The sequence below is a fragment of the Filobasidium floriforme genome (assembly GCF_021052385.1).
Source record: "Filobasidium floriforme strain CBS 6241 chromosome Unknown HD553scaffold_22, whole genome shotgun sequence".
NCBI lineage: Eukaryota > Fungi > Basidiomycota > Tremellomycetes > Filobasidiales > Filobasidiaceae > Filobasidium > Filobasidium floriforme.
The window spans coordinates 533,040-561,032 of record NW_025763643.1 but is presented as its reverse complement, the minus strand read 5'-3'; the positions used below and the strand labels follow the sequence as shown (position 1 = coordinate 561,032).

General features: G+C 53.0%; 9 protein-coding genes across 9 annotated transcripts; 4 read left to right on the top strand and 5 right to left on the bottom strand.

The window, feature by feature from the left end:
• Window positions 1-32: 32 nt before the first annotated feature.
• On the bottom strand, window positions 33-1,319 carry HD553DRAFT_317722 (uncharacterized protein). Its single transcript, XM_046180783.1, has 6 exons — window positions 1,069-1,319; window positions 880-934; window positions 694-797; window positions 545-608; window positions 422-467; window positions 33-326 (listed from the first exon to the last, which is right to left on the bottom strand). The coding sequence occupies exons 1-6, from the start codon at window positions 1,235-1,237 to the stop codon at window positions 171-173; spliced, it is 594 nt and encodes a 197-aa protein (XP_046033965.1). The 5' UTR covers window positions 1,238-1,319; the 3' UTR covers window positions 33-170.
• A 563-nt stretch (window positions 1,320-1,882) lies between these two features.
• On the bottom strand, window positions 1,883-2,651 carry HD553DRAFT_352305 (uncharacterized protein; the record flags this gene model as incomplete). Its single annotated transcript, XM_046183685.1, has 4 exons — window positions 2,400-2,651; window positions 2,224-2,278; window positions 2,036-2,139; window positions 1,883-1,950 (listed from the first exon to the last, which is right to left on the bottom strand). Exons 1-4 carry the CDS (start codon window positions 2,608-2,610, stop codon window positions 1,883-1,885), a joined length of 438 nt encoding a protein of 145 aa, XP_046033964.1. The 5' UTR covers window positions 2,611-2,651.
• Window positions 2,652-2,927: 276 nt separating this feature from the next.
• Window positions 2,928-3,652, top strand: HD553DRAFT_352304 (uncharacterized protein; the record flags this gene model as incomplete). Its single annotated transcript, XM_046183684.1, has 3 exons — window positions 2,928-3,101; window positions 3,190-3,377; window positions 3,450-3,652. 3 exons carry the CDS (start codon window positions 2,928-2,930, stop codon window positions 3,523-3,525), a joined length of 438 nt encoding a protein of 145 aa, XP_046033963.1. The 3' UTR covers window positions 3,526-3,652.
• Window positions 3,653-3,785: 133 nt separating this feature from the next.
• Window positions 3,786-5,031, bottom strand: HD553DRAFT_317712 (uncharacterized protein). The gene is made up of 2 exons (XM_046180782.1): window positions 4,721-5,031; window positions 3,786-4,498 (listed from the first exon to the last, which is right to left on the bottom strand). The coding sequence occupies exons 1-2, from the start codon at window positions 4,958-4,960 to the stop codon at window positions 4,160-4,162; spliced, it is 579 nt and encodes a 192-aa protein (XP_046033962.1). The 5' UTR covers window positions 4,961-5,031; the 3' UTR covers window positions 3,786-4,159.
• A 1,505-nt stretch (window positions 5,032-6,536) lies between these two features.
• HD553DRAFT_300140 (fungal-specific transcription factor domain-containing protein) lies at window positions 6,537-8,753 on the top strand. The gene is made up of 6 exons (XM_046178627.1): window positions 6,537-6,651; window positions 6,761-7,314; window positions 7,414-7,608; window positions 7,725-7,876; window positions 8,059-8,286; window positions 8,390-8,753. The coding sequence occupies exons 2-6, from the start codon at window positions 6,933-6,935 to the stop codon at window positions 8,705-8,707; spliced, it is 1,275 nt and encodes a 424-aa protein (XP_046033961.1). The 5' UTR covers window positions 6,537-6,651; window positions 6,761-6,932; the 3' UTR covers window positions 8,708-8,753.
• A 139-nt stretch (window positions 8,754-8,892) lies between these two features.
• HD553DRAFT_352301 (uncharacterized protein) lies at window positions 8,893-12,474 on the top strand. The gene is made up of 2 exons (XM_046183683.1): window positions 8,893-9,375; window positions 9,504-12,474. Exons 1-2 carry the CDS (start codon window positions 9,134-9,136, stop codon window positions 12,328-12,330), a joined length of 3,069 nt encoding a protein of 1,022 aa, XP_046033960.1. The 5' UTR covers window positions 8,893-9,133; the 3' UTR covers window positions 12,331-12,474.
• HD553DRAFT_122946 (uncharacterized protein) lies at window positions 12,452-17,225 on the bottom strand. Its single transcript, XM_046176520.1, has 7 exons — window positions 16,896-17,225; window positions 15,522-16,807; window positions 14,912-15,455; window positions 13,830-14,842; window positions 13,132-13,771; window positions 12,681-13,066; window positions 12,452-12,616 (listed from the first exon to the last, which is right to left on the bottom strand). The coding sequence occupies exons 2-7, from the start codon at window positions 16,724-16,726 to the stop codon at window positions 12,574-12,576; spliced, it is 3,831 nt and encodes a 1,276-aa protein (XP_046033959.1). The 5' UTR covers window positions 16,727-16,807; window positions 16,896-17,225; the 3' UTR covers window positions 12,452-12,573.
• A 1,813-nt stretch (window positions 17,226-19,038) lies between these two features.
• HD553DRAFT_317700 (uncharacterized protein) lies at window positions 19,039-24,340 on the bottom strand. Its single transcript, XM_046180781.1, has 19 exons — window positions 23,878-24,340; window positions 23,763-23,807; window positions 23,595-23,688; window positions 23,366-23,509; window positions 23,018-23,272; window positions 22,710-22,939; window positions 22,497-22,639; window positions 22,148-22,428; window positions 21,914-22,082; window positions 21,692-21,851; window positions 21,404-21,622; window positions 21,059-21,332; window positions 20,725-20,996; window positions 20,491-20,667; window positions 20,271-20,415; window positions 20,103-20,216; window positions 19,824-20,036; window positions 19,246-19,753; window positions 19,039-19,128 (listed from the first exon to the last, which is right to left on the bottom strand). Exons 1-19 carry the CDS (start codon window positions 23,989-23,991, stop codon window positions 19,077-19,079), a joined length of 3,609 nt encoding a protein of 1,202 aa, XP_046033958.1. The 5' UTR covers window positions 23,992-24,340; the 3' UTR covers window positions 19,039-19,076.
• Window positions 24,341-24,718: 378 nt separating this feature from the next.
• HD553DRAFT_345140 (uncharacterized protein) lies at window positions 24,719-26,299 on the top strand (the record flags this gene model as incomplete). The annotated part of the gene is made up of 2 exons (XM_046183068.1): window positions 24,719-25,294; window positions 25,358-26,299. The coding sequence occupies 2 exons, from the start codon at window positions 24,719-24,721 to the stop codon at window positions 26,297-26,299; spliced, it is 1,518 nt and encodes a 505-aa protein (XP_046033957.1).
• Window positions 26,300-27,993: the final 1,694 nt, after the last annotated feature.

Sequence of the window (27,993 nt, the reverse complement as noted above, 5' to 3'; positions counted from 1 at the left end):
ATCCGCTCCCAAGCCAGGGAATGCAGCCTTGGATATGGTCAACGGGTCCTCGGGGAGATCAAGCGACTCGGCCTCTTGGCGCATCGAGCTCTTGCCGAAGATGACCGTGCCTGGCGCATGATAGACCGAACAGCATAGCGCGAAACATCCTCTACAACAACATACACGATCTAGCTCAGAATGGATGCTTTTCCAGCTTCGTCATCGTCCTCCAACAGCTGTTCAGCTTGATTACCATCGTCGCTGTTGGGATTGGTCGTGCCACCGATCCGTATGAATGGTGCTGAGAGTAGGACAGACATCCAAAGTAGGAGCAATAGAGCTACCTGCAATCACGAAAAGTCAATAACCGTTGTCGCATACGTAAGCTCGCATCGATCTCTTCCTCCTTGCCTTGAACGCTTTTCCCGTTTCGACGTACCAGCAACAGCAACACCCATCCCCATGCAGAAGCCCTTCTCGCATCCCTGGAAGCGCAGCGCAAGGTTGATCAACACGGACTCATTCGGTGTTGTGCAGGACCGTCAATCGAGACGTCGCTCACCAGCAGAAATCTCCGCTGTAGCAGGACGTCTCGCGAATATCGCTCGTCAGCTTGAGATTACCGACTAACGTATCAAGGATGATCGAAATATGTGGCGGATTAGCACAAGTACATCAGGGCGAACCTTGCGACCCGTCCCCTTCTCTTACTCAGTAGCCCTATACACTGAGGTCCGATTAGGGCGACACTCAGACCAGGCAATGCGATCTTGTTCTCCTGCGTCCTGTTCCTGATCTTGTTGTTGATGATGAAACTAAGCCGGGCAGCGAGCGAGGACACGTTGAGACACACATTGTCCGCCATCCTCGTCCCGAACGAAGATAACCGGGACTCACAGTCCTCCTGAGATTGCCCATAGAAACGCTGCTTCGATAGCAATTGTAAGAGAAGCTGAATCGACGATTTCGGACAGCAGAAGAGCGCCGAGCGAGCACGATGAGAACAAACATAATCGATGGGATTTCACCGTACGAACGGGTTCTCAACTTTCTACTTTCAAGCGTCTTTGCGCTTTGCAAACTTACGAATCGTTGACATGATGTCCTTGTCCCCGTATCTTACAGCTCTGTATGCTGGCATGCAGGTCGTGACCGAGGCGAACTGGATCATGCAGAGGCCTACGAAGTTGAGGTTGTAAGGAAGGGTCGGGATCCATGTTGTACATTTGTGTGATCCCCTGCGATATCTCGGCATTGAACCAACCCCTATTTGTTCGAGAAGATTCCCTTGCCCTGCGATATTTGTACAGCGGTAAATAATGACCTCGGAGTAGTAGGACCCCTCCTCTATGTATTTTTGGGTATGCGAATTGTGAGACTGAGATATGAGCAATGGGGGGTGTCCCGATGACGCTTCCTTGGAGCTCGGCCTCTTGGCGCGCATGAACCTCTCAGACGACCGTGCCTAGCGCATGATCGTCGGAACATCGACCCTATTATGATGTCACAATTTCCCGATACCTTGAAACTAAAACTAAACAAAATATTCACGACTATGCCAGATCATGGCTTTCCACTATCGTCGTTGTTCCTTAACAATAAATGACGGTGTGTGTTGACCGGAGTGCGCTCGAGATCTGTCGAATCGTCGTCTGTAACGGATGGCGGTGGGTTCCGCAGCACAAAGATCCAAAGCGATAGCAAGAGTGTGACCTGGAGCAAGGTTTTATGAGCTGGCCGTGTTCATCTACGTAGCCTTGAGCAAGGCCTTGTTCTGCTCTGAACATGTGATCACGCACCATCGCAACGAGAGCCCATCCACAGCCGCTAGCTATCCGAGCTTGCCTGAAAAGACCCCTATCGTCAGACTTCGCTCGCTAACGATCACCTAGGACTCTGCTTACTTGCAGAATTCTCCGCTGTGACAAGTCGTCTTGCGGACGTGCCTCGTTAATATGGCATTGACGACTGATGCAACGGAGGACGTGCACAAACACACATCAGCAGGACGTCCCCAAAGGCGACCGTACGAGTGTTACAGCTCGACACTGACCAAGAAGCCCAATATTCAGCGGGACAAACGTAGCAATGGCCAGCCCGGGCCATACGACCTTTTTCGCCGAGGTGGTATCGCGTAGGTACTTATTGACTACGAAGCTACAAAGTGCGATGGACAGAAAGGAAATTAGAAACTTGACGGCTGCATGCGTTTTATACTCGTTGAGCCGGAGCGACACTCACAGGACGAACGCAATCGCCAACGTTAGGGTCGCTCCGATAGCGATTAAAAGGCAAGCTATACGTGATCGGAACGAAAGGGTTCGCATTAACAGAGACGATAAAGGTGAATTGTAGCAGATTGAAAGCGCTAGGTCATGTCAGTAAGCTTTCTGCGGCCTGGGCGCCAGCGGACTCACGGACGTGCGACATGATCTGTCCTTCCCTTTCTGCAAAAGCTCTGTATCCAGACAACAACACTAGCATGGAGAGGGACTCGGTTAGGAGGAGGCCGATGAAGTTGAGGTTGTAAGGGGTAAAGGGATTCGAGATGGACCCTTTGAGGTCTTTGAGGATGAAGGCCAGGATCTGGAGGTTGGAGGCCTGAGTACCGGAAGTCATCTTGCGCATCGTTACAAGACGATTGTCGATGAGCACTCTGGCTCTCGACGGAGATTAGCACTGTCATGCTGTCATCAATATATATGTAGCAAATTCTATATGGTCAGTAGCCGGTAGGTGATGAGAAACACAAAGCCCAGAGGTCCATCAAGGTTTGATTTCGGCAGGATGAAAGTCGCGCTCGGCCTCTTGGCGCGACGTCACTGCCTCGGCGCGAACTCACCGACCTGACATCGCATCCTACTTTATCACCTTGAGCGCTCGAGCATGTCGAATCCCTCCTGCACATTGAACCAACACCACTATCAAGATCTATAACCCTTGTCATGCCGCTAACCGACCCGCAGCGACTATACCTCTGGAGTACCGTCTTTGCGACGGATCGCGACCTCGAGCTGAGGCGCGCGGTGGCCGAAGTGATGATCGCCGAGGGTAAAGTCGACCGAGCCGACCTGCAGAGGTGGCAAGAAGGTCTGCGTTCAGGTGTCGAGGGTTGGATCGTGAGCATCGTTAACGAAACGAGAATCCTTCTTGATTCCGTGTTCGAAAGCCGGTACATGGCCTGATTCGAGTCTGAATACGGGGCAGATCGGTATGGCGGTGGGCCTGGCAATCTCCTTCCCAGTCCTTCGACTCTACCCCGTTCGCAACGCCTACCTTCGCCTTCCTATGCGTGCGCTTTCCACCTTTTCCGGCGGGACAGCGGGGTTCGCGGCGGTTTCCTATCATGTGTACCGCCAGTATGGATATACATACGGCGACGATGAGATCGACAGGTGAGTAGCCGGTTTTTGTGTTCTTTGAATTTGGGTCACTCTGATTTTATACTTGCTTGCGTTGGCCTGCAGACTGTCTAGCGTTTCCGAAAATATACGGGACGAAGCGTACCGACGTGGACTTGCCAACCCACGCTCCTTGGATTAGGTGGCGATACACGCGCATGCCACAGAAGAACAGCCGATCTGTTCGCATCGCTTTGACTGTGGCACCGAGTGTCGTCTTCGCATCAACCAGCAAGCGGACGGCTAAGCAGACGGAGAACGAAGGGGACATGGAAACAGATATCCCGTATGTCATTGGATGGCAGCTCATTCCAGTATGTTCTACCTCAAGACCGACGAGCTCCGCAACGGAACATCAGCCGGTGGTCTTATCTTAGTGACGATCTTTTGCTTGTATTACATGTGCATCGTAGGAGATATCTCATCCCATATGTACCTCCGAGCCCCTCGAACTTACCCAATAGGAGTCGGGCGCGAGCGAAAGACGATATATTTTACACAGTTATCGATGACTTGGAACTTATACCTTAAAACCTATACCTTACAACTTATAGCTTCCAACTTATAGCTTGACGTGTAGTTTGTGAAATGAAGCGAAACGAATAGTAATGTACCGTGGTCCACTACTACTGATGCTCATCCACCCTTGCTCCGATCCGGATCGTCCCCGGCCCTCAATTACCGTCTTTCGTCTTCCAACCTAATCGGATAGCCTCTTCAGATAACCCATCCCAAACATCTTCCAACCTGCATCGAGTGTTTTTCCCCCCCGAATTTCAAATCCCGTTCAGGATATATACATAGAATTCAGTACAGAGCAAACACACAAGTATTAATAAGTTGGTGATTGGAGGCAGAAGAGAGGTAACATAACGCAACCTTGAAGGAAAGGAAGGGACTCGCCTCTTGACCTCCTCTCCGGTGAACGGCCGTCCGTACCGTTGGAAGGGCAAACCCAGACCATAATAGGCACCGTAAACCCCGCCTGTCAAGGTCATGCCCGTCCTAACAGGGAGACGCAAGTACCCGAGTACCCGGCTGGAGAATCGAGGGCGGATCGCTCGGAGTGCGGGGATGACGGAAAGGGAGGTTAAGAAACCGACTGTCAGGCCGATCTTGAGGACGAGATTGGGACGAGGGGTTTCCGCATCATCATTATAAGGATGTGTGCGAGGTTATTGTCGTTATGGGGATTGGTCAAGTCGAGCGTGGAATGGTCATTGTTTGCTCAGCTCCTGACAAGACAACAATAGTAGTATTGATCGATATCGCCTGACGAGCATGGAGATCGAACGAAATCCTCACGCAATATGGTACTAGGTACTAGTACTACTTACAGCGGAATACCTCATGAAACCCCTGAACATCTCGCTGATCATCAATACGTCCGTCAAAGTGATCCGTCCCGCCTCGATCCAGTTCTTGGCCACGAGAGAGTAACACTCCCGTTGACGCTCGACGGCCCAGGGGAACGGATGGGGGATTTGCATCGCAAGCGAGGTCGGAATCGGGGTCGAGGTCGTGGTTACGGACGTGGTGGTCGTGCTCGGGCTAGGACGTGGGTAGGCGGTACTCATATTTGATTGTTCGTTCAATACGTATCATAGATCGTAGTGTCATGTATCACAGTGACACGGTAGACCTGTCCGTGTCTGCATATGCACATGTGTATCGTCTGGTTACCTTATAGAATCGTCTGGCCGTAACCGTACTCATGTCATGTCCGACGTGACTAGTCATAACGCATATCTCGGTCATCTCCTTGGCTTATTCGTTTTTAAGTCAAGTCGATCCAATCCCTTGCCCGAGGGTCGGCGAGATAGCAAAAGGTCAGATGCGGGACATGCTTTTGCCAGACAAGTCATCAACATCTCGACCCATCCATCTCACATCTATACCTATAGTGACACATCAACACCCTCCCATAACATGCTCCCAAACCAACACTTGCCTGGGTTGCCGAGCATGAACTTTCCCGGCCCACCCGTCCGACCCGAAGCCTCCTCCTCGTCCACCTCGAACGAATCTCCCTCCCGAGCCCATCTCCATACTGCTAGCTCTCACCGCTCGTCCATCAGCATCAGCAACTCCCCAAACATTCTTCACGATCCCTCCGACACGAAACCAGACCCCCATATCAACTCCTCCGATGCCGGTGTGAAACGCCAACGGACCCGAACTCGGTACACCCGCTCGACCCGAGGTTGTTTCACTTGTCGGTCCGCCAAGGTCAAATGCGACGAGACGCTCCCGACCTGTTTGAGGTGTCAGATGAATAGGAGGGAATGTGAATGGCCTGATCCTGAACAACTCGCTCATCCGAGGAAGAGCCGGAAGAAGAAGAACCACAATCGCGGTGTCGACGATAAGAACTCGGCAGCGTCGACCTCCCAACCTCAGTCTCGAGCTGGGTCGTTAGCTATCGGATCGTTCCGGAACAAGTCCTCAACGTCGATTTCTGGTACGGCTACTCCTATACCCATACCTACGCCTCTGAGACTGCCGTTATCGCAATCGAAAGACTTGGACCTCGAGGTCGACAAGGGTTGGAGGGAGATTTCGATCCCCGCGTTGGCAAACAATAATGACGGGGAGAGGGATCGTTCGGTTTCTTTCAGTATAGAGGGTGATATGTTTCCTGTAAGCCCAGTTAATATATAGGTTTCTACTCGTCTTCTGTTGAAGCGTTCGTACCAGGGTCAAAGCTGATAACTCTTGCATTTATCGGTCTATCGCTATATGTGGTGTGTATTCTCGACATCCAGATCTCATCCTTCAATAGCAACAACACCACCCCACCGGACCCGCTGTTCTCCTCTGGGATAGGCATCGACATGCCATCTTCTTCCCGCTTATCAACTCAATCCAGTTCCAACTTTCCCTTAAATCCAAACTCAAACTTGAACCCAATCGTTACACCTACAAACATGCCGATAACCCCGGTCGACCTGACACTCCCCCGAACCAACACCTCCTCCTCCTCCTATGAACATCATCAGCGACAACAACAACAAGCCGACCCGCTCCCCACCCCAAGCCTCTCCAACTCGGTCCTAGCGAACAGGAGGATGACGAAAGGGAAACACCCTGCTGTTAGTGAGGCAGTCGACGGGGAGGGGGCCGCGGGGGGTGGGGAGAGGGGTTACGGATGTGGGTGTGGGTACGGACAGCAACCAGGGCAGGGTCAGGGGCAGGGATATGGATATGGGTATGGGGATGAGGTCTCTGATGGGTTCTTACACGGGATCTCTGTTGAGAGTCTGATCAAGTGAGTCGGGCGCTGTACACGGGGAGAGGGAAAGAAAAAGCTTGGAGCGTCAGCGGTGAAGCTGAAAAAGCTGATCGTGCGTTTGTTGTCTCGTTTCGTCTCGTCCCAGCGCTCTGGACCACGACCCACCCCTAATCGAACTCGGTCCAGTCTCCCACCTTTCAAACCCCTCGGCACACCTCCCAAACCCGGCGCAAGCGTTACAATCCGCCTTTCCCTCCCCGCTAGCCTTGCAACTGTTTCACCACTTTGCCAACCACGCCTCCAGGATCCTCGTCACCATGGGGAACAACGGTCCTCACAAGAACCCCATCCTCACGCTGTGTACGCCTCAGAGGTTGTTGGATACTTCTTCGGCGGCGGCGGCGGCGCTCAGGATGAGCATGTTGAGCACGAGCATTGCGCATTTGGAGAACGAGTTGACGGCGAGGGAAAAGCGGAGACGAGGGTGTGGGTGTCGTTGTCAGAACCAGGGTCGGGACGGCGATTCGAACGGGGATCTGAATATGGAAAGGAACAGGTTGCAGGATGAAGACCCTCACCTCGATCGTGGACGAGCGGCCTACTTGCACGTGAGGGATCGGTTAAGAGAGGTGGGGAAGCGATTCAAGACGGCCGCTCTGGCGAACATCGTCTTGGTAGAAGAAGACGAGTCTGATCAGTGTGAGTCCCGTTTTCCCTCTTATTCGCCTTTCACTACCTTTTCCGCTTTTCTCACCGAAACGAGGAAACTCACTCACTCTTCACTCCACTTCGTGGCAGTCGACACGGTCTTAGCGACCTGCGTGATCATCATGATGCGGGACGTCATCTCCGCATCAGACTGGTCCGAGAATTTCGAATACGCCATCCGACTCGTCTCCAAACGAGGCGGCCCTCAAGCCGTCTTGAGCAGCGATCCCACGAATTTCACCAGGAGGTTCTTGTTGGAGAACTTGACTACGCACGATATCTTTAGTGAGTCGGGGTTCGCCCGATGATTTCCCGTCCCACACTTTATCCGTTGGAAATTGGTCCCGTCTGTGCACATGCTGACGTCGCTTTATCAACTTCCTCCCTACTTCCGCTCGTAGGCTGCTTCATAACCCAAAAAGAACCCGTCCTGATGGACAGGTTCGACCCCTGGTGGTACTCTTGCATCGAGACGTCGTCCCGTTCTTGGGAGTGGGAGAGCGTCGAGCGGACGTTTGGGATCTCGAGGGGGATGGTGGATTTTATCGCTAGGGTGAGTTCCGAGTTTTCGTGGGGTGCTAGTTCCGATTTCGGGAGGAGGGGCAGGAGGGGGAGCATGAGAATAGAAAGAGAGGATCCAAGTCCGCTCATGCGAACCTTGCCTCACATTGTTTGGCATCACCTCACCTCACCTCGCCTCGCCTTGCCTCATTATCGGACGTTCGACCTCGACAGGTAGTCACCCTCAACGCCCAAAAACGCCGTCTCCGGATCGACTTCACCTCCCCCGCCTCGGACGCGGGGATGTACAAGGTAGAATCCTTTATGCGTCGCCAGGCCGAGTCGCTCTTGCTGGAACTGGACGTCTGGCACAACGGGTTGAGTACGCTTTCACAGCATGTGAGGGTGGATTGTGGGGATTATATATATAAGTATATGTGTTGTGTTTATATTCTGGGTGAGGTGAGTCGGCTGGGTCGAGCTATTTCGGTGTCAAGGGAATGAGGGGGTATGGGATGGGCGATATCGAGTAGCTGAGCCTAAAAACGCACGTATGACACCGCAGATCCTGGATCAGCCCGTGAACACTCCTCGTATAACGAGCTCCATCGACTACGTCCTCGAACTCTGCAGCGAAGCCACAGCCCTCCGCCAGGTGGTCATGCTCGTCTGGCCTCTTCTCATCTGCGGCTCCTTTTGCCTCTCTAGCGTCCGGGGGAAAGTCTTGTCCCTGCTAGACGCGTTCGAGGACGACTATTGCGAAGACTTGCGGGTTGCCAGGGAGATTGTTTTGGAACAGTGGAAGTGCATGGATGAGGGGTTGGGGAGGAGGAGTTTTGGAGAGGTGATGATGAGGATAGGCAAGTATGTGTTGTTGATATGAAACGATGGCATTTGCCGCCCTTGAACATGGGATTATGCACCGCGGATGTGACGCGATTGAGCGGATTCGCCCGCCTTCTCTCTCGACCGACCCTTTCACCTAGAGAGAGGGAGAGGCCAGAGAGGCAAAGGGTCATCGTCGTCATCGTCTCGATCACATCTATCTTATCACTCACTTGCATTTGTACTAGCCTGCTGTCGCTCCTGTACAATCAACATTCGACGATCTCTGCACACCACGCCCGTCGATCTGGAAACCTCGACGCGCACTTTCCTGAAAGTGGGAAAAGAGAGAGAAAAAAAACGTCATCTTCAGCTAGACCTCGGTCGTGCTTACCGTAAGGTCAGATCGGCAGATCGCCTTTCCACCACAACCCCACCATCGATATCAACAACCTCCCTATAACATCTATACCATCTAGCAAAGATGCAGCCTCTTCAGAAACCGCACTTCCCCTTCCCTTCCTCCCTCACCCGATCACAGACCGCTCCTTACCCACCACAATCTCAACCGACCGCTTCTGGATCGGGCTCCCGATCAGGAGCTGGAGCTGGGATTGGAACGAGAAATGGGAATGGAGATACCGTGCTCAACGTTCGGAACACGGGGAGAGGGGTGTCGGGTGATAATGAGGATGTGATCCGGGAGTACGAGGAGAAGCGGGATCGGTGAGTCTCTTTTTTTTAAAACACTTATACCTACTTTTCCTCTCTGACAACTTCTAAATCTCACCTAATGCTCACCCATCCACACAACCCACTCGGACGACATTTAACATACCATACGATGACAACAGCCTCTACAAAGCAATCCTCTCCTCTTCCTACCTCCTAGCAGACCTCCGAAACTTTAACGAGAAAGACTGGGCGGTCCGTTATCCCTCTTTCGCCGTCCACGAGCATGAAGAGCCCGAGTCCATCCCGGGATCGATTATAGCACCGGGCACAGGGACGGGAACAGCACAGGGGACAGCACAAGGGATAGCACAAGGGATACGGAGACCGAGGCGTGATCGGACGTTGACCATGTCCTTCGCTGATGATCCTGTCAGTACGAGGGAGGTCACTTTGTCTTCGCCTACATCCGCGGCTACGTTGAGCGAGGTGGAAGCCGGTCATGATCGCGAGCGATCGGCCGGGTCGAACGGGTCTCGTGAAGCAGCATCAGGGTCGGGGTCGGGATCAGGATCGGGATCGGGGACGAACAAGGTGGTTAATCCGGTGGTACAGAGGAAATCGTTGAAGAGGAGCGTGACTTTCGCTCCGAATGTCCTGGACAACCCCACCACCACATCGGCCACAACAGCCACGACGGGGACGTCTTTGCCGGACGAGATGGAGATGACCGATTTCTCCATCCTCCGTCTAGACCTCTCCCTTGGTCACGGGCAGACCGCGACATCCACGATGACGATGAACCGAGCTGGCTCTTTAATGTCTTCCCTCGAACGGAGCTCCATCTCCCGATTACTCTCCTCCCGTTTAGAATCTTCCCTGTCTCACTTGAAGAACCTCGAAGCTAGGGTCATGTCTACCAACTCTCGGGTGCTCGTCACCGGCGATCTGAACGCGGGGAAGTCTACTTTTGTCAACGCCCTCTTGAGGCGTGGAGGGGTCGATGAGGAAGGTTGGCCGACGGGGGTCTTGCCGGTGGATCAACAACCCTTGACGGGCAGGTTCGTCGAGGTCTTTGGGGATCAGTTCCTCGGTGGCGACGGTCGAGGTGGTCCCGGTGGTGGCGGGAGGGAACGCGTGCATATCGTCAAGGGCAAGGAAGCGGATTACGACCCCGAAGACGAACTGACGTACGAAGAGAGGAAGCTGCAAGACCTGATCGACCTCGTGGCGGAACAAGAAGCCGAAGCTCCCCCTCTCAAGATCTACCTCCGCGCTCCCGATCAGAACCTGGCGAACCCTTCGATCTTGCACAACGGGATCCTGGATATCAGCCTGATCGACGCGCCCGGCTTGAACAGGGACGTCATCGCCACCACGTCCAACTTTACTCGGAACCCGACGATCGACGTCATCATCTTTGTCGTCTCCGCATTCAACCACTTTACGCTCAGCGCCAAAGAGTTCATCCTCAGTGCGGGGCAGGAAAAGGCGAGGATGTTCATCGTCGTCAACCGGTTCGACGAGGTGAGGGATAAAGAAAAGTGTAAACGCGTCGTGCTCGAACAGATCCGTCAGCTCAGCCCAAAGACCTGGGAAGAGAGGGACGAACTCGTCCATTTCGTCGATAGCGCCCAGGTCGCTCTCCGCTGTTCCGAAGGGGTGCAAGGCGAGTCTCTGGACGAAAAGGCTACCGAGCTGGACGCCGCTTTCCGCAAGCTCGAATCCAGCTTGAGGAGTTTCGTCCTCATCAACCGGGCCAAGAGCAAGCTCGGGCCGGCCGAGAATTACCTGTGCCACCTTTTGGCTGATGTAGGGCTCTTGGCGAGCGCCAACTCGATCGTCGCCGAAGAGGCTAGGGACAAGGCGAGGTTGGAGATGGAGAGGGTCAGACCTGGGCTCGAAGCCATGCTCAAGGGTAGTGTCGGCCTAGAAGAGGCTCTCGGGGAGGAAGAAGAAGCTGTCAGTGGACAGGTCGCTAGGGTGGTCAAGAACAACCTGACCCAAGCTTTGGCGGCGGTCGGACGTGGTCAGACCGCTGTGGGAAGCCACGTTTCCTTGCCTCCTTACCCTGGCTTCCTCGGCGTATGGGACTACGCCATCGAAGTCAGGAAAGCTCTTCTGAAGAGCGTCGAGGCGGCGGTGATGCAGCTCGAAGACGAGACCCGGAAGATCACTTCAAACAGTATCTCCACGGTCGTCGAGCTCGGCGATCGTCATCTGCCGAGCGACGTCGAGCGATCTAAACGCGTCTTCAACCCTCTGGCCATGTTTGCCGGGACCGCGGCGGGTGCTTCAAACGCGAGCAGGCCGATGCCACGGAGGAGCGCGTCGCAGATCAACGCTGTCGGTCTCAATCTCGTCGGCCGGTCGGAACTCGCTACCGTCTCGCTGGCCGACGTGTTCGACTTGAATCACTACGTACTTGCCGCAAAATCGACCTTGACCGGTGGCAAGGCGTCGGACGATGGGACAAACGGGGAGATCACCATCCTCGGTGTCGCCTCGATCGCAGCCGGTGCCGTCGGGATCTTTGGTGGCAAGGCTTTGGGACTGCGTCATGCGCTCGAATCGGTCGTCTCCGTCAGCGAGATCCTCGGGGACCAAGCTGCCAGACGTTGGGCAGCACCGGTCGCCGGTGCCGTCGTGCTCGGTCTCGCCTGGTACGTCGTTCAAGACTTGCCGACCGCCATCCCTCGCAACGTCGGTCGCCACATCCAGGCCATGCTCGAATCTGGCGAAGCAGCGATGCTGGTCGGCGACGCTGGCTCTGCCACGTACATCGACTTGCAATCGGCCAGGATGCAGCGCGAGGCTAGAAAGGTGGTCAGACTGGCTTCGTGGGATCTAAGAGAACGATTCCGAGCGGCCCTCGAGGAGAAGAACAATATCGTCAAGCAGAGCGAAGAGGATGAAAAGCACGCGGGTCGGGCGCTCGAGTATTTCGTCGGCGTTCAGGCGCGTGTGGAGGACATCAAGAAGGATATGGGAGAGAGTGTGCTAGTCTAGGCGTTCTCGGTTCGCGCTTACCTTGTATTCAATAAACATTGTGTCATTCGACGATTTCCAAATATGTAGTTCAGACGGCGTGATTGTAAACTCAAATAGTGATAGTGCGCAAGAAATGGTCACAAAACATATCTCAGATACAACTGTTGAACGCCGTCTATACATTGTTGATTCACACGTCGTCGTGGGTCTTTTATCGTCACGTCGTCAGGTAAGGTCGGAGGAGGGTGCCGCGACCGTTCATTATTGCTTCAGATCAAGCAGATTGTCGTAAATTTTCAAAAGGCTAGGAAAGTGATTGCGTACGGTCAGGTTTCGTCCGGTCGTGATGAGAATCCGTCTGTACTCACAGATTCATCCCAGGTTCCAAGAACTGGATGATGATATGGTGCGTGACGTGAGGACTTTCGGCAAGATACTTGTCGGCGTATCGTCCGAGAAGGTCTTGAGCCGTGTCACCTAGGATACTCATCTGAGGGGTCCTAGCCTTGACATTGCCAGGCACCATGACCAAGCCGCATGTATCTGCATTGTCATCAGCAACAGGTTTATCCTCTTCCGGGTGTAAAGCTCTTCTCCTAGCCCAGAGCTGTTTGAACGTTTCGAAAATATCCCAAATCTCCTTGTACACCCCGAGTTGAAAGTCTACCTCCAAGCGGGCGTCTCCATAGTCGAGCGCAAAGTCGTGTTGCAGTGTTTTGCGGACGATGTCTTCTACGGACTCCATCGTGATGGTCTGTCAAGGTGCCAGTTCGCGTTAGCTACGGGCGCTCTTGGGATCGATCAACTCGAGCATCTTACAGTCGTCGGCAACGTGATGACTTTCATCGGTTTCGGTGATTTATCGACCTTGCGATGCCACTCCGACAGCGGCAGAGGGTCCTTGCCCTGTTGGTATAAGGGAGGCTTCACGACATGGCGGTACAGCTTTATACCTTCGAGGACGGCCTTGAGCGTACGCAACGGATCGCCATTGAAGCCAGATTCCCTCTGAACGGTCGTCGAGAGACTGTCAAATCTCAGTCGATAGAGCTCGGTTTCTGACAGCGATGACATGTAGATCCCGATGCGGGTCCTGTTGGCGCGCAAGGTCATGGTTCGAACGATCTTCATGTTGACGCGGCAGTCATTGTCTGTGCGTTTGCTCTGGGCCGACTTTTGCATTGTTGCCGCCACCGCCGCAAATGCATCGTCAGGCTTGGCTTCCAAATAGTCGCGGTAGGCCAAAGATTCGGATTTTGCATTGTCGACTTGATGCTGCCAAGTGCTCTCGACCCTTTCGAAAGATTCGAAGACGGCGGGCAAGGCCAAGATCGCTGCAAAGCCATCGATATCGCCTACGTCAACTTTGAAGGAGAGGTTGAGACTAGCATCCGGAGTGATGCCCCGATCGTCCATATCAGACCAGTCGTCATGCAGTGACATGGTTGTCGGTGCGATCCTGTCACGAGCAAAGATGAGTCACATAAGAGCCAGAGATAGATGTGCAAGGAACTCACTGTAGGTAACCAAAAGGCTGACTTTCGTGCTGTATTTCGGCTTGCAGCAAGCCAGTCTCGATGCTGAGGTGTAGCAGAGCAGCCTTTTGTGCGATGAGACCGCGAGGATATCGCTTGGCCGCGAGAACGATACGATCGCCATGGACGCTCCCGGTGATGATACCATTGGCGGTGATAATCAGGCGCCCGATCTCACCGCCAATACGCTCCTCTTTTGCGGTCTTGGTCATTCGTATAGCAAGCGGTTCCACCGCGAAGCATATCTGACTGACATTAATGTCGGCCTTGAGCTCGATACGGCGAATCCTGAACAGTATCAGGTGTCTCGCCGAGGTAGGCTCGATCAGTGGCGGCGCACAAATGGTGGGAATAGGCCTGATACGCTCAGACTCCGTCTTGGCGTCGATACTCGGCGGCACGGGTGCGAGACTGTCGACCCAGACTGCTTTGAAGCAGAGCAAATCCTGAATCCGCGCCAACTTCATCTCTGCCGACATCTCGGTCTCTATGACCACGCTAAGGGTTGCTGGTCTGGTCGCTGTCTCCTTTTCCCAGGTCATTGATCCGGTCATATTGGTAACTCGGCCGGCCACGCACTCCTGGTCCTTGAGCCACTCGTGACGTATATCGAATGACACACCGCTCACCGCGATAGTTCCAACAAGTCGCCTGCGAGATGGGCAGTATTGCGCGGTAATACCACCGCTCTGCCAAGCGAGACCCGCCAGGACAGGGGAATCAGGCATGCAAGTCAACCTCATTCGGGATTGATCGATACGCAGAGCGAATTCCCAACGAATCTCGGGTAGTCGGTCTTCGAAAGTGGATGGAACATCTGCTGTCGCGTTCGCATCGGTCTTTGAAGTAGCTTGACGAGCTTGTTCAGATGGAATCGCGCGCAGAGGCGCAGCAGGTTGTCGACGCTGGAATTGTTGGATCGAGGCTTCCTTGCGTGTCTCGTCGATGAAGCGCAAGATAGTGGGCTTGAGCAGATTCTCGCTAGCGTGAACGACCTGCGTCGGAAGACGATTTGTCAGTCAGTCCCGCTCTAACTATCAAAGCAGAATGTCTTCATCACTGACGATAAATATTTGCACCATTTTGCTGTGTCCAGCAGGGGCGACCGATTTGCGACGGAGATCCTCTGCGCGCAACCAGAGGGATATTCCTGGTAGTTTGATGTTGTCTGCAGTCGCCGCTTGACTGCCCCGCCTCCGATCGCGTACAGGGTTCGCGTCGTGTGGTTCGCTCGTCTGATACAGGATGACAGAGCCGCTGTAAAAGTTGAACGCGAATTGCAGGTCGAAGGGCCAACGTCCTTGCTTCCGTTGATGTCCTTCTTCGTGAACACGAGGCTGTCCCGGTACCGCACCTTCCAAGGGATACTCTTGAGCGAGCTGCTCGATCTGCAGCTTTCCTGTTTCGTAAACGCTCTGCAGCATGAACGCATGCTTGACGATGTTCGAATCCAAGCGCAGCTCGAAACCTTTGAAAGTGCTGTTTGCAAGCACCAGTCTGCCCTCGTCCTTTTCCATTCGCACTTCCATCAGGGTATGGGGCAAGTGCATTCGGTTCCGAGTCGAGTGATGCAAGCCGTCGTACTGTGCCGCGTCGGTCGTATCGAAGCTGCGGGAAAGCGACGGTAAGGCTGAGGCAATGAGGATATTTAGACTAGACTAGAGTCGAACTTGCCTGTCTACAAACTGTAAAAGCACGTCGATGACTTCCACTTTACCAGAGTCGCCCTTCTGATTTGAGACTTCCACAGCCGCAACTGTGAACAGCAAGGCTGCGGACCTGACAGCTGGCGGATCAAGGATTGCGTTCAGAGTCAGCGGCACCGCAAGGGCGAGTCCTGTGAGGCGGACGTTGATGACACGCTTGAGCATGAACCAATCCTCTGCCAATTCAGGCGAATCGAGCGTGTGATCGGTCTTCATCAACTGTTCCGTCTTGTTCATGACCTTCTCCCATTCTTCTTTGCGGCGGGCTCTAACGGCCCCAAGATCCGTCGACCAACTGCCCAAGAGATCGTAGATCTCGCTCAATGCGGAGACTTGCAATGTCGCATGAACATTAGCTAGGAGGACATCTACGGTGGTCGGTGTGACGGCTACGGTGCCAGACTCGTCGCGGACTTGCTCTTCCGGGTTTTGCGAGATTTGCAAGCTGAATTGCATCGACGCAGATTGGGTTGCTGAGACGTCGGAGCGAGGTGCGCCTCGGGTGGACTGATGACCTAGCGATAGCAAGAGGGAAGTCACGTTCGCGTTCCACATCGGATCCGACGATGCGCCATCACTGGCCAGATCTCCACTGATGGCTCCAGTCTGGATTGTCAGAGTCGACAAGACTTGTGTCGCTTGGAGAGACACGCATAAGCCTTGACTTCGTACGCCGATGTCGTAGCGGATAGCGCGAGATCGAGTCTGGATGCCGTCTGACGGAGATGAAGTTCTCTTCGGGACATCTTGCAATGACTGGCCAATCGAAACGAGTGTCTGGATATCCTGTTCCGCAGCCTTGAATACCGACAAAAGCTTCTCCAGCACGGAAGGCTTGAATGTGCCAATGAAGCGTTCGATGGCGATGCTGCCTTTCACCGACACATCGCTCGATGTCATGACAAGTCCCCCGCGCGCCTTAATAGCCGGCAGCCTCATCATGACATCCGGCATATTCGATTTGAGAGTAGATTCATCCATTTCCGAAGTCTTGCAAAAGCCTATTGACTGAGATCCAAGGTGTAATGCACCGTCGATCTTTTGCGCGGAATCGGCTCGTAAAACCTGGATATTTCGAGAGACCTGTATGGTGGAGTGTTCGCAAATCCAGAATGCTATGACGGTATCGGAAGCCTGTAGTCGCGCTTTCAGCAAGGAGATGCTGACCACCATCTCCCCGGGAGTCGGAGCATCCGGGTCTTTGCTGGATCTCGGCGGACGAGCGTCAACGTTCGGCGCGAATTTCTTTAGAATCTTTCGGACGACACGATCGAGTTCACTTTAAACCGTCGAGATCAGTCGATCATAAGCCAACGATCGATCGAAGCGATTATCTACTTACGAAAAGCGTCTAGCCTTCCAAGTCTCGATTATGACTTGAGTATTGCGAGGATCGTAAGCTGTCTCCAAACTGACAGATTGGACGAGAACGGAGGCAGAGGGCTTCGGTTCCGCCCGGTTTCCTGGCTTGGTGAGTTTTGGGAAGAAAGCAGCCTGTCCGCCTTCCAGTGTGAGCGAGAAAATACGGGGCAAGCTGGAAACTTGATTCCGGTCAGAGCCATCCATATGCAGTACGGAAATCCTTGACCTCTGCACGATTAGGTTCAGGGCATCCCTTGTTGCAGATTTTCGGTCGGATACCCCTGCTCCTTCAGAATTGCTGCACATACTGTAGACTACGTGAGTGTCCCAGATATCGAAAGCGAACTGAAGCGGCTCTGCGTTGACTGAAAGACCCATCTTGCCTATGCCAAGGATTAAGCACCGACGCACATCAGGATCCGCCTCGGATGGGCCCTTCGCAGGTGTCTTGGCAAGAGGTGTAACCTGATCGAAGACCCTCTCGTATGAGCTGTATACTGGCAGTAGGTACTGAACGAGATCCACATGGACGCCGAGATCTAATGTGGTGGCCGCGAAATTGACGGTCTGCACGCGTACGGCTCGATCGGTCGTTTGAGCGTTCCAAACAGAGCAGGTCAGGCCAATTGAGCTCATGATTCCCAATTGCTGGCCTTCGAGAGCAGTCACGTCAAAGAGGGATGCCTGAAGCTTTCGGAGAGACACGTTGATTTTCCGATCGTTTATAGTGTAAGAGTCGAACGCGATATCCGGCCTGGAGAGTTTTGATTGTGTGACTTGACGGGGAGTTTGCAGGCAGTGAAGATCGATCCAATCATATTGAGGGACATCCCATTCCCTCCATTCGGCGAAGTGCCCATAGATGTCGGATTGTAACTCTTCAGGCGTTGCTGGAGGCGGTTCGGCCTCTTGTGACGTTTCCAAGGTTCCGTTAGTTGCCAGCCGTCGCGCATAATATCGCAATTGACTGAGAATACGCCAACCGATGTCCTCTCGTAGGCTCAAGATCGATATCGGCGGGACAACACCGATATTCAGCGTATCAGGAGGTCTCAGCAAAGGTCCAGTTTGGCCCAGGAATGACGGTTCTGTGGTTATACCTTGCTGCTCGGCAGCTTGAATAATACGCCAGGTGTAATCCAGATGATCGGCTCGGTCGATGCTATGGTCCTGATTCGGGGTGGACAGCTTTTGGGTTGCGGACTGCCAACGACGAGCGAGCGAAAGAACAGCAGGTGTCACATTGGTTGCAATGACGAGATTGACGTTGTCGCAGTCGGCTGCCGTAGTATTGCCTCGTTGTGAGTCCAGTAGGTTCAGTCGGGTGGTCCCACAAACAAGAGCTAAAAGATCGCCCTTTTCCATCGCAATATTCTTCGATGGACTATGAGATGTCGAGTCTTGGACGTCCATGTTCAGCGACAGGTCCGTCCAAGCTATCTTGGTCGTTGTGGCGACATCGACCGTCATACCGTCCAACGTGTCTCTAATGGTGGACTTCGCAAAGGAAGGCTCGATTATCCGAATTTCGGTCGCTACCACGTCGAAATCTGACCCTTCTCCCGTATTGACACCCAATAGAGGCGTATGGGTTTCGCTCGCGCTTGCGCTCGATATGATCATGTTGGGTGTTGATAGCGTTAGGACGGATGAACTGTTCGTGAGAGGGGCGTTACGTGACTTGAGCCAGGACCAACGGTCCACAATGGCCCTGTCCAGCCAGCGTTCGTAATCGTTGACATTTTGTACAGAATCCCCAGGGCGGAAGGCGTCTTTGAATGTTGATAGAACCTTGACGGCTTCAGGGGTGATAAAAACCTTGACTGCCTTGGGAAACATGATGTTGGTCGTGGAGTATGATCGGACTTGAGAGGCAAGCTCGGACAGCGTCGACATGCTCTCGTCCACTTCGGGCATCGACGCTGGATGATTCTTGACAGGGGTCCTCCCAAGGGACCCGCTAGAAGGCTTGTTGACCGTTGCAAAAGCTCGTTCTCCTATCTCTTCGTTTAAGGTACAGATTTCCACCACCTTGGCTAGGCGACGATCGTACTCTGAGACACGAAATCACACCCAATCGTGTAAGGATATTCAGAGCTCACGAGTTAGGCTCGATGGCTTACCTGAAGATCTAGGCGCGAGACCGATCGGCAGCCGTGTTCTACGATTCCGATGTGACGATACTGAATCCTCCGAGGAGAAGCCTTGAGATGCTGCGGCGAGCGTCGATCTCGTGAACGGTTTGATAGGGAACGCGCTTTCCGAATCATCGCTGTCGGGACACAGGACTTAAAAACACACGAGAAGACCAAGAGGAACCCTAAACTCACTCTGTAGTATCGTCCACCAGGGATGGATCGGTGCTAGAGGTCATGGATATCTCGCTCTCCCAACTACTTTCCGAAGACGAAGAATCGATCTCCTCAGACGGAAAAGGCCGAGGTAGGAATAGCGGCCCCACATGGTAGGATCCATCATCGGGCGATGTCGTGCTATACATCGGCACCGTTCGCCGCGTAACAGCATCTTGCTGGCGCATGAAAGATTGCTGTGAGACAGCTTGTTCCTGCCAGCCACGTGGAGCTTTGAAAGTGTCGAGATTGAGACCGAAGCTTGCTGAAGCCAGTCGAAAATACTTTGACTTGTCCATCGAGTTCGCCTGCTGTTGATAGAGGGACAATTCCAACTCCTCGATGGTCAAGCTCTGCATAGAAGAAAACTGGAGTGTCGCTCTGTCATTCGTGTCATACGCCAGGTTTCTGAGGCGCAAGTTGATCGCATTGGTCGAGGCCCATGCGGTGACATCTACCCTTGGAAGCACGACCTTGAAGATTGTGACTAGAGACGAATACGAGGAGAACCGTCAGTACCGCCTCTGGACTAGGACTGTGCACTTGCCGAAACGCACCATCTCGATCCAAAGGTGGATTGTACAACTCTAACGGCGCATTAGCATGATCGCCCAAGCCGAGATTGAAGTTGGATACGCCAGTCTGTATGCACTCGATCAAGGTAGCATCGCAGTGACCACCTATCTGCGGGATGAAGAAATCCCACAGGCATAGATATGTAGGTGTTTTGGGAGGCAGTCCGAACAAGCGATCCGCGCGGATAGACAGGCCTGTTGCGTGGCAGAAAAGATCATGTTAGATTTGACAGGCGATGGCAATCGTTGAATGTGACCTACCTCCAAGATATAGTGATTTTCCATTTTTGGGAGCTGCAGTTCCATGTTCGGCGAAACAGACCGTCGAGTCTGAACTATGGAAGATTGTTGTTGGCCGGGCATTGACGACGAGTTCTGTTTGAATGCGATTGAGCACAAAGTCCTCTGTAATCATCGCGGGAGACTCACCCATGAACGCCTCGTGGGAACGCAGATGGACCTCTAGTTTCGGTACCGGTAATACCGTCGCTTCGACGCAGTCATATAGTTCTCGTGGCAACAATGCGGTACCGTTCGTAATTTCGAGCTCAAGGTTGACCTCGAATATGTCAGACTGGGATAAAGATCGAGGTTGCGTCAGCTAAAGCTGAGCGGATATTTGAGCCTAGGTTCACGAGCGCTCTGTCACCTTGCCGGGCCGATAACGTTCGACAGTCTTGTCTCCCCAGCTCCTTGGCGACTTGGCGAACTCGTTATGGAAATCTTGCGTTGTCTGAAAATTCATGAAGGATCCAGCATAGTTATCCTTGATGAGCATAAGGCGTCGGATTACCCATCCAATAATTCTGAAGGCGACGTCGTCGAGCTGTGAATCTGGTAATAAGCATTTGGCTCGATGCGTCGTACCAAGAGTCATGCTCACATAGATGAACAGCGTAATACATTCCACATGTTCGGGCGTGGGTTCCGCATAATACAGGTAAGACCCTCTCAGTCGTATTTTACCGACTTTTGCAAATTGCGCTGTGTTCTGATTGCCAAAGGTGCTGTGCGTGTGCCATTCCGGCATATGCATCAGGAGAGCGAGGTCCGAGCCTTGCACACTGAACGGTATGGTTGATGACTCGGGCCGAAACCTGATCAGCGGTACTTCGACTTCGGCATAGGTCCGAGCTCCTCGAACCTCCAGTAGACCTGTGGCAGGGGACAAGTCAGCAATGTCGAAGGATTCCACACTTGCCAGACATGTCGCTCACAATTGGCCTCGCTCTTGTTAGGCGAATCCACAATGTTGAAGTCGTTCACGTACAGCTTCAGAATATAATCGGTTAGAGTGATCTGGAATTGGTAATCGCAGGGGATGAAGTGATGAAAATCGCCAGTGGCACCAGAGCTCCAATCTTTTGCGAGATCCGTTATTAAAGTGATGTGATCGCGGAGAAGAGATATTCTGGCGTCCTGAAGATCGATATCAAACGTCCAATCCCGCCGAGCGTTCCATTCCAAAGGGGTTGGCATCGATGCCCGGACCTTGACAAGCAGAACGACCTCGGCTTAGCCCGTAGTGTTCATGATGCGCTGCGCGCACCGATGAGACTCACCTTGACGACTTTGGTGCGCATAAAGTTGGCATAGTTGATGCTGGAGGACGCGCTCATGCCATGAAATTCCATCTCCATCAGGGCATCGAAGCCTGCCTGAGACGCCACCAAAGGCATGACGTATCGAATCGTCGATTTCGGACCCACGTCGATATCCATCCAACCGTATTTACGCTGCTGGTTTCTAGGTTTACTTCCGTGCTTGTCATAATCCCAGTCCTATCATTATCACGTCCATTCCTACTCAGCTTTGCAGTACCAATCATATTGAATATCCGGTTTACTTACCTTGCTGCTTTCGCGAGTCGGAACCCTTATCGTGGTATGCCCGACGAGTTCGATGTGCACTCTCATCTCCGTATGCATTCGATAATCTCCCGGTTTCAAACGATCGGTCTTTGTGGATTGATAAAAGATGGCAGGGGTAAAGGCCTTGGTGAAAGCGTCACTTTGCGCATATCGATTGATCAGCCAAGATCACGTTTCCCCATCGGCGTCGAACATATTCACCGTTGCCTATCGTGCCAAGGACCGTACACCATCCTCATCTCGTGCACCACAAATTCAAGACCCCACTCCGGGGGAAGGTCACCATTTCCGACGTCGTAGACTTGAGGATTGGCGGCTTTGCTGGCGCGAGATGTAGGATCGGTATGATCGTCCGGATTAGGAACGATACCTGTGCATTGAGGTGAAGCAATGCTGAGTATGTATCGCAATAAGAACGTCCACAACAAACCTTACCTGCAACATCCGAGTAGTACACCAGATCGACTTTGCGTGCCTCCAAAACAGTCGTCACTTTGGCATATTCCAACTGCGGGTCGGAAGGTCCGATATCTGCCTCGATATCGTTTCTATACCGTGCTAAACCTTTCCATTGCTTGTCCGTGCCATAGTAAGCGGACGCATATGTCGGAGGTTTCGCAAAGAACTGGTTCGAAAGCCACTCGAACTCTTCAGCCAGGTGCATAAAGTCCGCTCGACGCAAGAAAGTATGCTGCATCTGTTCCAAGATCGACGGTCTGGTTGATGGACCAGATCAGTATCGACTCGTTCCCGCATAGTTCGAGCTTTGAGTCATGTCACTTACTTGTTCTTGGTCAATTCCTCGTAAGCTCGTCGACCATGATCAAGCAGGGCACCGGTATAATCTGGGTTGGTCCTCACGATGACCTTGACGCCAGTGAAGCTGAAAGACGCTACACTCTTAAAGACATCCAAGATGCTGCGACTCTGCCATATCATCATCATCTTGTAAGCCGGCATCACTCTGACCAATCAAAACAGAAAGACGGCAATTCACCTCGGTCGTCTCCAAAGATCCATGTCCCTTCTTGAATTCGGCGATGGTGACGATCGGCGTAGCATCGTTCCCGAGCACGACGGCCCCTGTAGCGATCTCGATGTCGACCGGCAACAAATCACGTTGCCATTGCCATGGTTCCTGGTGCTTCTTGGTCGTCCATCTGCTGAGTCTTCCTCGAAGGATACCGACGTTGGGTATCGGAGGCGAGAGTGGCCTAGCCAAGCGCTCTAGTCGTGCGAAGTGCAAGATTTTCTTATCAGCTCGAAACCACAGGGCAACGCATTATGAGACGGGCTTAGACGGACCTGGCGGAAGTTGCTCGGCCCCGTTGCCCTTCTCGATCGGATCGTCCTCACCACCTTCAGACCGTGTTCCCGTAGGAACATCATCACTCGAAGAAGAAGAAGACGCGTCCTTGTGCTTCGTTTCCTGCGATTGTGCCGTCTTTCCCTCATTGGCAGCTTTCATCCTGTCCACGATGGCGTCAAAGGCGGGGGACCGGTTGTATAAGAACCATTCGAGACCCTCCAAGTGTACCAAGCACCGGGATGAAAGGCGATCTACGATTGCGCATTAGGGACCAAGGTTCACCGTAAGATTAGTTTCACAGTGGCTTAACGAGATATGATTTCGTATAGTATAGCTCGACTCACCTGATGTGCCTTCTTTGCGGACATACCACTTCCAAAACCGCCATGTAATGTGCCCCTGAAGGATCCTAGCCGACATGTTAGTCGAATGATATCGGACATCCTTGAACAAGATCCTGCCAGCAAGCGGTGAGATCTGGAGCGAGACTGATCGTACAGGTTGAGCAACAAGTAGTAAGATTTCGCTTTAGCGTTTAACTTGCGGATCTGCGATTATATCGGTCGGGCTTACCGATGCTAACGTGAACCTTTGAGCTCTTCCACATGAACAGCCTGATAGCAAACCCTACTACGATCCCCAGCAATCGGTTCCAGAAGAAGAAGATCTGGGAATCACATATACGAGGTATCAGTATGGCAATCACGGTGTTCACGACCTGGATGGGACTATGGTACCTACCGCAATGGCCACGAAGAAGATGGCGATAGCTTCCACCAAGAAGAGCTACAGTCATGGATTAAAACAGGATATCAGATTGTCATGCTGTAGTTTATCGATGAGACGATGGACATACGACATTCAACTGGCTCGAATCCGAGTCTCCCAAGATCTGCGCTGCCGCAACCTGAAAGCAGCAGACCCAGGTTGCGAGCAGGACCGGGAACATTCTTCCCATAGTCGTCATCATTTCTCCTTCAGGGACGTTGAGGTACTCCTAGGTCTCAGATACTGCCTGTCTTGCCCATCATAACGTCGAGCTTTAGATCTTCTTTCTGGCTAGATACACAATTGTCCTCGGCGAGAATGAATGTCCCTGTGATAGGTGTCCTCGAAGTCCGGAAGAGGTCGAGTCTATACCCGCAAGATTGATGCAGAGCACTTCAAGAGCACTTCGGTTTCTTATAAGGTAGATAACGGACAGCTAGTAGCTAGGAATTGCAGGAACATAGAGTAGTAGTAGATCTAAAGGTTCATAATCTTTGAGAGAGGGGGTCGACGTCGATCAACCAGCGACCTCCACCTCCCGATCCCCGGACTACTCCGTACGTACTTGGTCGCTTTACCATTCTCGATACTAGCTAACACCAAGCTATGAGCTGACATATTAATAGGGGGTTTCAATATCGGCCTATCATCTTTTCCGTCAACTTTTCTATTTTAAATGTCAGGCTCCAAAATGCGGGGTCCCCGCACGCGAAAGATGATAAGATGACCTCGAAGATGAACGGCCTCTAGACCCCAATCATCTAAACAACCTCGTTTTACAATCTCGTCTACACCTGACACTGACCTCTCCAACTCTTCAAGTTACCACGAAAAGATGCTCAGGACGCTTTAGATACCAGAATCATCTATTTATCATGACTCGAGTGAGTGGTTGTTGAGATATTCGTGTTTGATGAGGGGGTCCAAATATGCCTCTTCCGGAGCACAAAAAGATGAACTTCCCGCCATTTCGCCTCACACAGGCAAGCACCCGGGCGACCTCGACGAGTTCGACGACTTCGACTCCTTCGGACTCTGGTTACTCTGGATCTGAGTCCTACAGGGAATCTTCTGTCAATAGCACTACCACCAGTTACACCAGCGAAGCCGGCCCTTCCAATCGAGCCTTAGGCCGTACCCGATCTCAGACCCTGATGCCTCCCCCGCCCAACCTTCCTTTACGACCTACTCCTGCAAACAAGAGGAAGGCGTCAGCTACCACCCCATCTACCCCAGCAAACAAACGTCCCAAACATATTCCCATCGATCCTCAACTCACCGATACCCAAAAGACCAAATACGAGAGATATGACGCTCTGAAAGCCCCGGACGGAACGACTGCCGAGGACTACATCGTCTCGTGGCTCGCAGACGGACAGAACTGGGAGGTCTACAAGGGAAAGTCTGAGGCAGGGAGGAACGAGGTGGCGAGAGGGATATACAAAGGTATGCTCGATGCTGGTATCGAGCATAACAGGACGGATACCAAGCCGTTGATCCAGAAGGTGAATTTGCTCACACGATCGCGTATCCTGGCGAGGTCAACTTACCCATCCTTTGGCCTTCAGATCGCCCGTATTCACTCGAGCTGGACACGGGCACATCAAGATCTTTACAAGACAGGAAACGGTAGCCTCGAAGGCGAAGAGAACGCTGGATTCGCCGCTAAATTCCGCACGAAAAACCCCCATTACGAGACCCTCCTGCCTGTCTTCGGTTCTCGAGTCGGATCTCGACCTTCCCTGATCCTCGACTCCCACAAGAGCGACACTCGTTCTCTCGAGGATCAACTCGGTGTCGACGGTCGCCAACAACAAGATACCCCGGTCCGAGAACTTGATGAGTCGCAAGCCGGTACTCCGGCTCGAGCTCCGAGTTCCTCGTTGCCACCTCATACCCCCACCCCCCGCCGCTTCGAAGATATTGCCAACGCCTTCACTTCCGTTGAACACGACGAGAACGATCCCGAGTACAGAGAAATGATGGACAACGACGATTACGATCTTGGCGGGAGAGCGATCTCCCCCCGCGTCTCCATCCTAGCCCCCGTCAACCGCACCTTGGAGTCCTCCAGCTCGTCCAACACCGTCGCCAGCCGAACTATCCCTGACACTCCAGGATCTCGAGGCAAAGGAAAACGCAAGGGCAAGGATATGACGGATGCTGGAGATGATGCGATGGCGAAGATCGCGGAGGCGATTGCAGAGACTAGCAGGAATCAGGCAGCGGGAGCGGAGGTAGACAAGGCGTACAAGGAGGCGTTGTTGGAGTCTGCGAAGCAAGAGGCGCAAGTCAGGGAGAGAGCTATGCGTCTCGATGAACAGAAGTGGGAGGAGGAGAAGAGGGATCGAGAGCTGAGGAGAGAGATGGACCGCAAGAAGGGTGATGATGAGGAGCTTGCCAGGGAGCATACGAAGAAGATGAGGCAGATCGAAATGTTCGCGAGGTTGAGGGAGGCGGGAGTTGAACCCAAGGAAGCTAAGAGGATCGCTGGTATGCCCGAGGATTAATAGGTCAAGGCTTCTCGGGTCGTGGTCATTACTTATTGTGCTGATATTGGTCTGTATACTTTACAAGCGCTGCCGACAAGTCGGGCGTCAAACATGTCAAGCTATCGATTTATGCCTCGTCGTCATCACTAAGAGAAGCGTATGCTGGCTCGTAATTTCGGGATTCAGCGAACTGCTTGATAAACCGCCGTTTGATGTCGGGATTCACTTCTCCGGCAGCCTGCGCTTCGACTGTCTCCTCCTCGACGAAGACATCGCGCTCATCCTGAACGATTCGGGCCTCCTCCTCAAACCGCTCGTTCAGTTCACGCATGTCGTACCCCGAGAAGAAGTCGTCGTCCGAGTCGAGGAGGAAGTTATGCAGCAGGCATGCTGTTCGTATCCAGTTCAGGGATCGCTCTAGGTCGAGCTGAGAAGTGATCTCATTCCTCAGCCCCCTTAGCGACATGAAGCGCATCTTTAGCAGGCCGAACGCGTGCTCGATTGCTACACGCTGACTCGATAATTTCCGGTTGAAACGCTGGTTGTCGGCAGCGAGGTCGGCCCTACGTCGACGCTTATACGGCGAGACCACGTAGTCAGATTGTGGGAAGGCTGAGTCAGCCATTAGCCACTGGCCGGTACTGAAGAAGTTGGCTGGGTTTGCTGATATAGACGAAAACCCGTACATCCTGCTATCATGCGCTCCTCCCGGCAGCCCAAGAAGGGTGTATAGGAACCGACGTCGATCATCGCACACGGCGAGAAGCTGTAGGGAGTAGAACCCCTTGTAATTCCTGTCTCAAGGCGAATTAACGGAACAAGACGGGGTCAGTCAGATGGAAGGATCGAGAAGATACGACATAGAGCTGACATACCAAAAGTCCCGGAAGTCCGGCCGACCGGGCTTGTACTCGAGGGGTATCGATGTCCCGTCCATGAACCCTACGCAGTCCGGGAAGGCCGAGCGGGATCCGATACGGTGAGCGATACGTCTTCGTTCAGCGCTCGTAGGCCATTTGACCAAGTCCCCTAAGCATCTGTTGATCGCTAACAGACACCTATAGGTCCACAACTCAACCGTTCCCTCTGAGTTGTTGCGGCGAACCCTCAGCACCATCGAGCTTCAAGGGAGATCCGCCATGCTCACCAGCTATACTGAAGTAGGACGCCATCTGGCCCACGCTGACTCCATTGCCATGCATTCCGAGACGTTTGAGCGTCACCATTAACTGGAAGGAAACCGGTGCTTGCTGATGTAGAGAACCGCTATGAAATACAGGATCGTCGAGGAGCCGACCGACGAGGCTGTTGAAAGACTGCCGATTCATTCGCATCTACAACCGATCGAATATCAGGTACTACGTATTCGATTCTCCCAGCGCACTCGAAGCTAAATCAAACTGACCGTTTGTCTGAACCATCTGTCGTTCATCTCATGAACGTAGTAGTTAAGCAATTCGTGGCGCCTCGGCCTCAGGAAACGTGACGGCCTGAACTCGACCAGGTACCGCATCGACTCTGCGTCTCGCAGCATGGTGATGCTCGTGGAAACAGCGGACGTAAGTACCATCAAGCGGTCCCGAGCGTGCTGTAGATTAAAGTGGTGTACGCAGCGTTCTGGCGGAAGAACTGATGTCCTTGCTTGTTGTTCGGCCTGAAGGACCAGGAATTGCTGTATCATGTATACAAACAGCACCCTTCTGACATTCTGA

Bases quoted from the DNA above. Each gene is read 5' to 3' on its own strand.
- HD553DRAFT_317700 (XM_046180781.1), bottom strand. From the start codon at position 23,991: ATGATGACGACTATGGGAAGAATGTTCCCGGTCCTGCTCGCAACCTGG. The intron at 23,510-23,594 runs GTAAGCCCGACC...CTGTACGATCAG, and splicing joins AAAGGTTCACGTTAGCATCG to TCTCGCTCCAGATCTCACCG. The intron at 20,037-20,102 runs GTAGGTCACATT...GCCACGCAACAG, and splicing joins AAAATCACTATATCTTGGAG to GCCTGTCTATCCGCGCGGAT.
- HD553DRAFT_317712 (XM_046180782.1), bottom strand. From the start codon at position 4,960: ATGAGTACCGCCTACCCACGTCCTAGCCCGAGCACGACCACCACGTCC. The intron at 4,499-4,720 runs GTAAGTAGTACT...CTCGTCCTCAAG, and splicing joins GTTTCATGAGGTATTCCGCT to ATCGGCCTGACAGTCGGTTT.
- HD553DRAFT_317722 (XM_046180783.1), bottom strand. From the start codon at position 1,237: ATGCCGAGATATCGCAGGGGATCACACAAATGTACAACATGGATCCCG. The intron at 798-879 runs GTGAGTCCCGGT...TGCCCGGCTTAG, and splicing joins TGGGCAATCTCAGGAGGACT to TTTCATCATCAACAACAAGA. The intron at 327-421 runs GTACGTCGAAAC...TCGTGATTGCAG, and splicing joins GATGGGTGTTGCTGTTGCTG to GTAGCTCTATTGCTCCTACT.
- HD553DRAFT_352301 (XM_046183683.1), top strand. From the start codon at position 9,134: ATGCAGCCTCTTCAGAAACCGCACTTCCCCTTCCCTTCCTCCCTCACC. The intron at 9,376-9,503 runs GTGAGTCTCTTT...CGATGACAACAG, and splicing joins TACGAGGAGAAGCGGGATCG to CCTCTACAAAGCAATCCTCT.
- HD553DRAFT_300140 (XM_046178627.1), top strand. From the start codon at position 6,933: ATGGGGAACAACGGTCCTCACAAGAACCCCATCCTCACGCTGTGTACG. The intron at 7,315-7,413 runs GTGAGTCCCGTT...ACTTCGTGGCAG, and splicing joins AGAAGACGAGTCTGATCAGT to TCGACACGGTCTTAGCGACC. The intron at 7,877-8,058 runs GTGAGTTCCGAG...CGACCTCGACAG, and splicing joins TGGTGGATTTTATCGCTAGG to GTAGTCACCCTCAACGCCCA.
- HD553DRAFT_122946 (XM_046176520.1), bottom strand. From the start codon at position 16,726: ATGGTGGTCAGCATCTCCTTGCTGAAAGCGCGACTACAGGCTTCCGAT. The intron at 14,843-14,911 runs GTCAGTGATGAA...CTTCCGACGCAG, and splicing joins AAATGGTGCAAATATTTATC to GTCGTTCACGCTAGCGAGAA. The intron at 12,617-12,680 runs GTGAGTACAGAC...TCACTTTCCTAG, and splicing joins TTGGAACCTGGGATGAATCT to CCTTTTGAAAATTTACGACA.